The sequence below is a fragment of the Pseudorasbora parva genome, chromosome 19 (assembly GCF_024679245.1).
Source record: "Pseudorasbora parva isolate DD20220531a chromosome 19, ASM2467924v1, whole genome shotgun sequence".
Classification (NCBI taxonomy): Eukaryota; Metazoa; Chordata; class Actinopteri; order Cypriniformes; family Gobionidae; genus Pseudorasbora; species Pseudorasbora parva.
Window position 1 is genome coordinate 16,720,227 of NC_090190.1, and position 12,404 is coordinate 16,732,630.

At 38.3% G+C, this 12,404-nt stretch overlaps 1 protein-coding gene across 1 annotated transcript; it reads left to right on the top strand.

Annotated features, from left to right (window-relative positions):
• The first annotated feature begins 6,677 nt into the window (after nucleotides 1–6,677).
• On the top strand, nucleotides 6,678–8,575 carry LOC137048545 (zona pellucida sperm-binding protein 4-like). Its single transcript, XM_067426791.1, has 8 exons — nucleotides 6,678–7,052; nucleotides 7,132–7,319; nucleotides 7,391–7,488; nucleotides 7,573–7,730; nucleotides 7,818–8,010; nucleotides 8,079–8,226; nucleotides 8,314–8,386; nucleotides 8,468–8,575. Exons 1-8 carry the CDS (start codon nucleotides 6,713–6,715, stop codon nucleotides 8,542–8,544), a joined length of 1,275 nt encoding a protein of 424 aa, XP_067282892.1. The 5' UTR covers nucleotides 6,678–6,712; the 3' UTR covers nucleotides 8,545–8,575.
• The last annotated feature ends 3,829 nt before the right edge of the window (nucleotides 8,576–12,404 follow it).

Genomic DNA, 12,404 nt, shown 5'->3' on the forward strand with positions numbered 1-12,404 from the left:
AGATGTTATCCAAGCATTAATGGCAAGGAAAGTCCCTTGTTACTTAAGCGGCATGGTGTGTCAGATCTGCTTCAAGGTCTTCATCATAATGTGGCATTTCTGTGTTTAGAATCCAGTATTCCTGTAATTCTCTTGTCTTTTATGAGTTTAATAAAGAACTCTCTCGTCTTCTCTCCAAACAAACTGTCATCTGTAAAGAATGATTGACTATTACGTGCGCCAGGTTGATGCATATAGAGAAGAGCGAAATGTTTGACTTTGCATGGTAACTCAAAGGCTTTCGTTATTTTGGCTAGACTTTTTGTTTGTTGGACATATTAACTGATTTTAGAAATGCTTTGGAAAATAAATTGGCATTTAATAAACTTTTTTTTTTTTTAAATGAAGACTGTTTGGAGTGAGTGCATGCAAAATAATTAGTTCCCTGAGTCCACAAATAAAAGTAGACAGTTTATAGTTTATAATTGTCTTGAACTTATCTCTATAGCTAAAAATCACAGAGTATTGTGAGTTGTTTCTGCTGTCTTAAAGTAAGCAGGAACAAATGAGACAACGTCTGCGCTTTTATCGGCCGTGGGTTAAAGAAAACAGCCTAACTACAAAACTAAATAGGCTACATTCAGGCCTATACATTAGCTTGTAATATTTTAATTTATATGTTGATTATGAAAAGTGAGCAGCATGAGTAAGATATAAGATTCGCAATATGTTTGAGATGGGAAGTCACATGATTTTGACCACTTTGAGTTTTATTTTCTACAAAAGTCTTTCTTAAAAAAAGGATTTAGTTTTGTATAAATTGTATCGATATTTCATCAGTTAATTGCCTGTATATTAAATAAGAAACAAATCAAGATCGTCTGGAATGTGCGTAGCTGGCCTGTTTCCTCGGCCTTTCAGTAAGGCTGACGCTATAGCTCTTTCTGTTTAAATACATTTCTTGAATATATGTCTGTTACAGTAGGCCTATATATTATTTGTGGTTGCACCGGGTTAGCCTAGAAATCTAGACGCACCCTAGCGGCATCTTGATGTGGGTCTGGCTTGTCAGGCTACCGGTTTCCATCATTACTAGGTTAAAGTTACGCCACTGTCCTTATTAAGAGAAAATATTTGTCCTTTTAACTACATTATATCTTGTTAAGTTGTTATTACGACAATTGAGTGGCAAATATAATAGGCTATATTAGCTCTATGTTGCAGCAATGCGTCACCGTACCTGTAAATGCGAAAAAAACGTTCCCATTGCAGTTTTGCGAAAATGTCCTTTTTCGAATTGCCTGAAAAACCACCTCTTGAGAGCGTAAAAACGTTTTTGCGATATATGGGAGTTTTTGCGAAATTGCCGGGTTTCCATTGGGCGTATTTTCAATTCGCAATTTCAATTTGCGCATTTTGCAGGGTAATGGAAACGCGGCTACTGACTATTAACTAAAATTATATGTAATTGATTAAGAGTATAATTATTGATATCTAAATATTTTTAAAAGCCAGACTCTTTAGTCTTTAAAAACCATTTGCCATGTAGTGACCATTAATTTGTAGAAAGCTGGGGCTTAAATTTATTGCAACAGAGGTGTGACTCTCACGGCTGATTGGTTCAATTTGAGGTCTTATCCAGAATAACCTGCTCTGGAGCACTTAAGCATGCAAAGTACCTCTGGTCACTTTTGGCCATTTTTACAATGCTATTTGAAAGCAAAATATGTTCAATATTGGTATATTAGGTTTGTGAAACAAACACTACAAATGGGGTGTTCTATTTGTCAGGTTATCACCAGACCAAGCCTGAGCTGCTGGGTGAAATTAAATTGCGGGCATCAGGCTGGGTTTAACCATTCTAGTCTTCTATGATATTTGTCCATGATTTGTCCCATCATTAAAGGGTTAGTTCACCCAAAAAATGAAAATTAGCCCATGATTTACTCATCCTCAAGTTATTCTACACTGTAAAAAATTAATTAGAAAAAAAGTTACCTGGTTGCCTTAACATTTTGAGTTCATTGAAATTAAAATTTTGAGTTAATACAATTAACATTTTTTGAGATTCGACAACTTTTATTAAAATAGCATTAAAAGATTTTGTAAGCATATTGGGTAATTGTGTGAGTTTTATTTCTGATGACGCAGTGTAACATACGAAATAGTGCTATTTTCATGATTTATCACATTTTTTTATGTGGTTTAGATAAAATAATATTATGAGTTTCTATTTATTAAACAAATTTCCTTCATTGTATCAACTCAAATTTTTAATTTCAATAAACTCACAATTTTAAGGCAAACAGGTTACTTACTTTTTTACCGACATTCTTCTTTCAGACTAATAAAATCAGAGTTATTTAAAAAATGTCTTGGCTCTTCCAAGCTTTAAAAGGGCATTTATTCTCCATAAAAGTGCATCTATATCCATCATAAAACGTATCCACACGGCTCTGGGGGGTTAATAAAGACCTTCTGAAGCTAACTGATGCGTTTGTGTAAAAATAATCTCCATATTTAAAATGTTATAAAGTAAATTATCTAGCTTTCGGCCAATCGCCTTCCATATTCAATTTTTGGAAAAAGTGTAGCGCCCGCACTTCTCGCCGTTCAAAAAGCTTAAGCTATGCCTGACAAGCGTAACTGGTGTGCAGTGTCGTCAGATGTAGCGTAAGCATTTTGAACTGTGAGAGGTGCTGGTGCCACACTTTTTCCGCTGACAGGTTTTGGGATTCAAAACCTGCTGAGTGAAATGTGTTCTGACTGAAAATGACCTACAGCCAAAGAGGGAGGCAGCAGGTTCAGGAAGGAGTTATAGACCCAGATATCGGTATTTTAATAGATATATTTACAATTATATCAAACAGAAACAAAGCACACATATATATATATATATATATATATATATATATATATATATATATATATATATATATATATATATATATATATATATATATATATATATATATATATATATATATATATATACACACATATATTCATCTACATATATTTGACCCCGCCTGTGAAACCCCGGCTAAAGTCGCAAAATTTAATTATGAGATTTTGATCGTCAAAGTGTCATAGCCATAAAAATGGCGCAAATAGGTAATTTGTGTTTATTGCTGTAAATGATAAATTATACCAAGGGGTTGGAGATACAATACTCAATTTTTTATTCATAACATTATAAATACTGAAATGAGTGATTTAATTGACACTACACTTTATACTTTTGCATAAAAAAAAATATCGGATGCGGGCTCTCTAAACGTCGATTTTAATCATCTCAGGGGGTTTTCATCACAACAAGACCAGCTGATTCATACGGTAGATTGGTTCAGGAACTTATTTTTTTTTTTACTATCCCTCTCTTTATTTTTACTCCAGTACTGTACTTAATGTAGCCCAGTAAAATAATTCAAGTTAGAGATTTTCTACTGAAATGTAATAATTAATTTATATATTAATGACTTTTTCCATGGATATTTAATTTTATTAATAAAGTTACACAAATAATTTCAATTAATTGACTTGGTAATTGTTGCTACAATTAAGCTCTTGTACCCCCAATTTGTTTGAATGTTTTTGTGCTTTTTGGACATACGCATCTTAATAAATAGGCCTGTTTTACAAACCTTTAATAATTTTCCCATAAATGTGTCATATATCATAAATCATTTAAAATGGGAGAATGTCAGCTTTAATGTGGTATATGGCTCATATGCAGGATAATCATGCATCAAATGTTTTGCAGTTTTAAAAATAAACTTGTGTTAACATTGGAATTTCTCTAAAATATGATTTTCTGAGCCCGAAATTCAGCAAATCTGTAACATAGCCATACTCAGTTAATATAAGAGATATCAAGGTTATATTTTAACAGAATGTCCTTTACAGTATGTAGGATGGTTTTATGTAAAAAAAAAAAAAAAAAAAAACTGTGAATCACTAAAAAATGACTTTAGGAGTGTTTTCACAGACAGGGTCACATACATAGGAGACAGAGTTCAAACTGGCGCTCATGTTGTGTCTTTGCTCATGTGATAACAGCGACATTTCTCAAATAAAGATTCAAATGGCCATGAATCAGTGAATCGATCAATTCAAGTTATACAAATAATTTCAATTAATTGACTTGGTAATTGTTGCTACAATTAAGCTCTTGTACCCCCAATTTGTTTGAATGTTTTTGTGCTTTTTGGACATACGCATCTTAATAAATAGGCCTGTTTTACAAACCTTTAATAATTTTCCCATAAATGTGTCATATATCATAAATCATATAAAATGGGAGAATGTGAGCTTTAATGTGGTATATGGCTCATATGCAGGATAATCATGCATCAAATGTTTTGCAGTTTTAAAAATAAACTTGTGTTAACATTGGAATTTCTCTAAAATATGATTTTCTGAGCCCAAAATTCAGCAAATCTGTAACATAGCCATACTCAGTTAATATAAGAGATATCAAGGTTATATTTTAACAGAATGTCCTTTACAGTATGTAGGATGATTTTATGTAAAAAAAAAAAAAAAACTGTGAATCACAAAAAAATGACTTTAGGAGTGTTTTCACAGACAGGGTCACATACATAGGAGACAGAGTTCAAACTGGCGCTCATGTTGTGTCTTTGCTCATGTGATAACAGCGACATTTCTCAAATAAAGATTCAAATGGCCATGAATCAGTGAATCGATCAATGATTCGGATCGCCAATGTCACTGAATATCACGTGACATTGGCATTTCTATCCGAATCTTTAATCGATTCACTGATTCATGTTGTGTGTTTGCTCATGTGATAACAGCAACATCATATGCACATGACGACAAGGAGGTTACAGTGGTGCGTAAAGCGAGTTACTCCTCCCACTTCTGCTAGTCTTGCTGAGATGTCTTATCCCGTGTGAATTTCCCATTAATATTACAGATGTCCTGAGGTAAAATTACTTTACCCCCATGTCCCCATGTTAATCTAATCCCGTCCGAATAGGGCTTTACTCTTTGAACCTAACCTGTGCTGTGTTCCAATTCGTTTTTAACATGCCCTTCACTCGCAAACTTCCCTCCGTCTCGTTCACTCGGATGTGCGTCATTGCTTACGTTGCATGAGTGCCCAATACTGGTGGAAACTTTGCAATGGACTGAACTGGAACGCCCTAAGCCCTTGATCACTTGGAATCCACTTTGGAGTTGATTTATTATTTATTTTTTTCCTTTACGAAATTGTTTAATGCAGCATTCTATATGTATATGGATGTGTTTGGGTTGTTTTAAATGTTTTTAAACATATCATAGAGTTGTTTGTGGTGGGGTAAATTAAAAGCGATATGTGGTGACGTCACAATCGCGTTGCATTGTGGTATATGAAGCTACCTTAAAGGGTTACTTCAGCAATTAGCATATGGCTTTGTATCAGTAGAAACCCTGGAGAATATTCAAATGATTGTGCTTTCCCCCCTCATATCTCCCTGAGACGAGAGATTTATGCATTTTATTTCTGGAAAAATTCCTCCTATGATGCAAAATGACGATTTTTGCATCATAGGAGGAATGTTTGCCCAGAGGCTAAAGACTACAGCCAGCAGAGGGAGCCATTTCCGCATGTTTTGAATCCGGCATTGGGGGATGGGAGATTACACTCAGCTGGCAGGGAGAGCTCAGCTTGCAGACAGGATCATTTAAACGGAGCTATGGTGAGCAATGCAAGTCTTTTAACTTCTCAAATTCATTTCTATGAAAGTTAAGCTTGCAAAGGCATGAACTGAAACGCGTGCCAGACTGAACTCGCGTTGTGAATGTATGCCGCGAATGTAGTCGCGATTACCTCAGCTCTCATCACTCGTGCAGTTAGTGCTCAGTGCTGTGACACTCGCGCGGTGACTCAATCATTATATTGAACAGACACGTTCAGTTTTTAATTGTAGTGTCTTCTCTAACTCAGTCACAGTAATGAAGTTGGTGGTGTTGGGAATGGCCTCACAGGGCAGCGAAGCATTCTGGGAATTGTAGTCTTTCACCCCCATGGGACAAAAATACATTTTCTGTCTTTTCTCAGTCTAGAAGACACCAAATTCAAAAATAATTTCACATTTCTACTGCATTGATGACCCAGTTTAAATACAGATTCATCTTCCCAGCGCTGAAGTACCCCTTTAAGTGTGCATATGAAGTAGACTCGCTCACTCAGTCAAAATCGAGGGAGCAAGGGTCTGTCCATATAAACTTCCCTTGTCCACTTCACGAAGTGGAACGCACTTCAAAATGGCGGTGGGGATTCCCCCAAGGGGAAGTGCTTAGGGAAGTTTGCAAGTGCGTGTCTTAAAGTGGAGTGGACAACCATTGGTCTGAAGCAGGTTTTCTTCGTAAACCCAGAGTTTATTTTGCTCTCTTCCCCCTTTTTAAAGCACCAGTGGTGTTTAAATACTTCGTTCATTCATGCTGCACAAATGCTTTCCTTACTGAGTATTTGTTCTTCCCCTATTGGCAAATAATTTGCAAAATAATTGGATAACAGGCCATAATTAGAATTTTAAAAAAAACATCACGTGTTTAATTTAGAGACCCAATGAGAATCTTCTGGTAGCCTGAGCTCCCATTTGGTCAAGTCTGGAGAATCATGACTGTTAATGAAGAGGGAGGGATCATCGTAAATTAGCCAAAATCTGTAGAATACAAAAAGACCAAAGTGCAGCATCTAAACAGTGTGACTAGCTGTTGAACAATGGCAGGAAGTTGGTGTGCTGGTCAATTGCTGACACTTTGTGTGTGGGTTTTCGCTTTCTGTCATGCAGTTCCACAGTGGCGTAATCTGCCCCAGAATCCTCAAACTCTGATGTTACAGAAAACTGACCGGTGGGTTCAACAGCCAGTTCAACAAGCTAGTCAACAGTTTCCTCAGCAGGTTCAGCCTAAGCAGCCAGTGGCGCAGGCAGAGCCCCTTGACAAATGTGCTGTAGCTGATTTTGAGCAGATCCAGTGTGGCCCACCTGGTATCAGTGGTGCTGAGTGTCAAGCTATCAACTGCTGTTTTAATGGACAGCAGTGTTTCTATGGGAAGGCAGGTAAGAGTGTTCAGTCAATGTAAAGGTGTTCATGTTAAACTGCTGCTCTGCAATAGCCTGCTCTTGTACCTTGTTCCAGTGACTGTTCAGTGTATAAGAGATGGTCAGTTTGTGGTAGTGGTGGCTAGAGATGTTACCCTACCTCGCTTGAGCCTGGATTCAGTCCATCTCCTGGGTGGAAGTGACCCAGCTTGCAGTCCTGTGGGATCAACACCTTCCTTTGCTATATACCAGTTCCCTGTCACTGCATGTGGTACGAGCATGATTGTGAGTAGCTGCTTGTGGTTCTGTTCTGCATGGCTTCGACTGGACTGGATGCCAACACTTACTATTTGCAGGAGGACAGTGGATATGTGGTGTATGAGAACAGAATGACGTCCTCGTATGAAGTGGGTGTTGGACCACTTGGATCCATCACAAGGGACAGCCATTTTGAGTAAGGCTTTTTTTTTTTTTTTTTTTTTTTTTTTCATAAATTGTTAATCCTCAATAAATGCTAAACTCACTCTTTGTTGTCCAGGCTTCTCTTCCAGTGTAGGTACTCCGCTACTTCTGTGGAAGCTCTGGTTGTGGAGGTCAACACTGTTCCTGCACCGCCACCAGTAGCTGCTCCTGGACCCCTCAGGGTGGAGCTTAGACTGGCAAATGGTCAATGTGTCACCAAAGGCTGTGCAGAAGGTAATTGTCTGTCCCAAGTATGCAGAAGTATTTTCTAAAACTCCTAGTTGCAGTGGTTTCTGGTTAACAGCTGGTTTTCTTCCTCAGGGGATGAGGCATACACATCCTACTACGGTGATGCTGATTATCCAGTCACAAAAGTCCTACGGGAGCCTGTGTTTGTTGAGGTGCATATTTTGGAGAGGACTGACCCCAACCTTGTCCTAATGCTGGGACGCTGTTGGGCAACCTCAACCCCCAGTCCACTCAGTCTACCCCAGTGGGACCTTCTGGTTGATGGGTGAGTAAGGCTGTCTTTATCCATCTATTGTGCCGCAAGGCGTTTCTGACTCCATCTTTGCTGTTCAGATGCCCTTACCAGGATGACCGTTACCTGACCACACCGGTTCCTGTGCCTGGATCTTCTGGTCTTCAGTTCCCAACCCACTACAAGCGCTTTGCTGTAAAGATGTTCACATTTGTGGATCCAGCATCACTGGCTCCTCTGCAAGAAACCGTATGATCCTCAGCCTTGACTTAACCCCTTAACTTTAGTTTTTTAACTTGGTTTTATTTTTTATTTAACCCTTTCTCACCCTGTTAGATGTTCATCCACTGTAGTACAGCAGTGTGCCATCCCTCTTCTGGCTCCTGTCAGCAAAGCTGCACTAGGAAAAGTGAGTGCTTGCTATAAGCTTTAAAGTTCAGTAATCATAAGAATAAGTGCATTTAAACTGATTCAATTATTACTTTTCCAGGGAGAGATGCTAACATCAAGACCGTCTCTAGTGGGCAAACTGTGGTGTCTAGTGGAGAAGTTAACCTGGTCATGTGACTTTGATTGTTTTAATAAATGTATTGAAACAACTGTCTTGATGAGTTTTCTTTTTCTAACAACTGCTTGTGTTCATACTGAAGTATGCCTGTTGCATAAACTGCTTGGATAGCTTTATTTATCTAATTTCTTAGTGACTTTTCATAAACCAACTCTCTTAACTGCTAGCCGGTTAAACTTTAGTCTTGACCTAGATGCTAAGCTTGTGCAACTGATCACCCCTGTGACATAATCAGCTGAGGGCAAGTGGACAAATAAAAGAATGGTTTCAATCCACTCTCATCCCCTTCCCCCAGTGACTGCTGCCTTATTTTGCACTACTGGTGCAACCCTTGCAATAGTTTGACTTGGGAAGTCCTAAGTATCGGTGTTGGGGAAGTTACAGATTACAAGTTACCCTACTGAAAATGTAATTAGTGTAACAATGTCAAGATCACTTCTAATTTCCAACTCTGGAAACCACATTTGACTTGCCATGGTGGCTTCTCTCAGACAGAATGTAGACTTTGCTTTCAGTGGCAATGTGGATTGCTGTAATGGCAGACATGGAGCACTGCAAAGTCAAACAAGACAACCAATCAAAAACATCATAGCATCGGTTCACTAAACGGCCTTCATTTTTTTTTTTTTTTTACAATCACTAGGACCCATTTCTTAATAGTATGTATCTAATGGGTAACTTAACTTCACACAGATCACAGCATCAGTCTATGCAAGCGACCTTGTGGATCATTTATTGCTTTGGTGCAAAATGCATTCAATGATATCTTACAAATTACACTCACAGACCACCAAATCTTGTACAGGGCAATTTGTTCATTTACATAAACTTTTCAAAGTTCAAAAGATGGACATTTGCACACAAAGTAAGGTTGTTTTTTCTGACTCAAATCAAATACTATCAAATAATCTAGATGCTACTGATCACACAACTGAACACCTACATTGGTGGAGAAAATGTAATGTAAACATTGACTATGTAAAATAACTGCAGTGAATTATAAACAGAGTGTCATTCTGGTTTTATGAAGACATTTTACAAAAGAAAATGGTATAATGTAACCTGACATTGTCTGTGTTTTATGATTGAAACTGTGTCTATTGGTTGAAATCCTTTGCTACTGTTATGGAAGAAGGATTTCATTTGGGAAAAGAATGAAGTGTTTTAGTGCACTTTGAATCAGCAATTATTTGCTGGGCCGAGCTTTCATGACGTAATGCTGCTTTGACCGCCGGGTAAGTCCTCTGTGTAGCTCGCAAACTAGCAGGCTCAGCTGAATTGTGCATCGGGGTGCTCACGAGCACCCTTCTTTAAGCTTAAATGACGAATGGGACACCCTAGGGTCTTGTGGACTTAACGGACATGTGCACGCAATGGCCATTGTAAGTCCACAAGACCGAAAGTTCACATGAAGTGTGCCATTTGGGACAGGGCCTACGTCATAATGCAGACTCTGAGGAAGACTGTGAGGGTATAGATCAGAGGTGTCCAATCCTGTTAAAGGGCCAACGTCCTGCAAAGTTTAGCACCAACCAGCTCCAAAACACTTTCATGGAAGTTTCTAGAGAGTCTTAAGACATTGATCAGGTTCAGGTGTGTTTAATTAGGGTTGGAGCCAAACGCTGCAGCACGGTGGTTTCCTGTAGCTCTTTTGAAATTTTTGCCCCTTGTGTTCTGACTCATGCCACTACAAGAAACCTGTTGAATTTAAGTTGTAAAAACAGCCTTGTGTATTTTCTTTCAAATTCTTGCGTATTTTCAGTCCATTTTGGGCAAAGCTATTGGTCATGTCTGCATGGTGATCTATCTTTCAGGGTGCGAATTACGGGGGAGCTAGGGGGAGCTCGGCTCCCTTAAATAAGACATGGGCTCCCCTGAAAAGGTGATTTGTGAAATTTTGGGGGGTCTCAAAAAATATTGACACTGTGCTATTTTGAGGTGCAATTTCAGTTTTGTGTGCCATCGTGGATTATTATATGTAAAATTGCTCAAAAAATACAATTAATTCATGGATGATGGCGATTTAAATCTAATTCACGTCAATAAAATTAACTATATGCTATTCTAGTCCTGACCATCAAGGTGGGGTGGCGCTGTGGTGCAAATTCCACTCGTTTAGTACATTTAGTAACAGCAAAGGAAGCGTACCCCAGGCCTTTGTGGTCGATTAGTGTTAAGTTAAGGCATGTTTTTTCCAATTATGTGTTGTAGCCTATTTGAATGGAGGAATTATGGTATTCTTTTGTAGCCTGACGAGAAACTTTAACCGTTGTTCATGTGAACTCAAAGACAGCCGGATGCTTGGTTTATAGGCTATTTGAGGGTGGCTTTTTGACTTACGCCGCATTCACACGGGGCGTAGGCGTTAACGCTTGACGGAGGGCGTGGCTGAAGCTGGGTGCTGACGCGATCGTCATAGTGATAACAGCCAATCACATTAACTTGCCGCTTGGACCAAAACACAACACAAAAAAGCGCCTTTTTTGGTTGTATGTGCGAGTGCGATTGCCTGTGTAGTTGTTGTCAGCGCACTGCACAGGTGCACGAAGCTGTTAAGTACATTAAATCCCGAAAAAGCGCCGACAGCGGGAAGAATATCACGTAGTGGTCCAGGAGCTGCGTCTGGATTTTTAACGGTCTATGGTCTGGATGGTTCACGGAGCAGTAATGAACGCAATTGGCTAGCGCCTGCTGTAGGATATTTGCATACGGCGATCTGATTGGATGACGCCTGCGCTGGCGCTTGAAAAGTTGAGAATTCATGCTCGTCTGTGTGTGACGACTGTGTGCACGAACCAAAAGAGAACGCAAGCAAACCCAGCCTACTTTGATTTGATTGGCCATCTCAATAATTTTTACATTGACGAGCACCGTTAGATCTGAGGCAAACCAGACTAAAATGTAACTTTTAAACCTTTTTGGCATCCTAACATACAGATATCTGTGTACTAAAGTGAAGCAGAGCAGTGCAAGAATATCAAAAATATAGATCAATGACTATGGTGGTTACCCCCCCCCATACACAAGTGGGCTCCCCCAAAGGCCATGGTATAGTTCGAACACTGCTATCTTTAGACTGTTGATGTCAAATTTGACATTGTTGGTCCAAAAAACAATATTTAGAAATACTAGAAGAACATGAGGAATCTGAAAAGAAAATAAGAACATTAGTATTACACACCCTTGTTTATGTAATGATGAGGACTTTGATTTATATTGCTTTGTATGGAACTATTTTAATTATGCTTTATTTTTTAAGCCAACAATAACATAAGTTTTTCTTCATTTTTAAAAGTTCATGAAGTCATTATGTTGTTTATGAAGATATTGTTCTTATTTGGAAGTTGGCTTTAGGATATTTCAGGTTTTCAGGACCTTTGGAAGGCAAACACTTTCATTCTTTCATTATATAAAACACACAGTAAGATGAGGTTTTGGTGATTTTTTTGTCTGTCTATAATAGGTCCCATTTTATATTAAGTGGCTTTACCTATTATGTACTAACATTTAAATTAATCATTTGATACAATGCACATATTGTGCTCATACTGTACATACATTTACATTGTATCTCTATCTACAGCTATAATTACACTGTTGAACCTTCCCTTACCTCTTTACCCACCCTTAAACCTACTTACTGTATGATACAACCATTGATAGTAGTTCAATCTTAATATAACGTGGGACCCTAAGATAAATGAACGTCAACACGACAGTGACTATAAAGTTGTAGAAGTTCATTCTGACATCTTTTTGTGCTGCTGGTTTGCGTCTCTGTTTCTAGATGTCTCTTTTTCCTGATGTACTTGGTTGCAACTCAATATGAACCAAGCACTAAGGAGCATAAATAATCAGG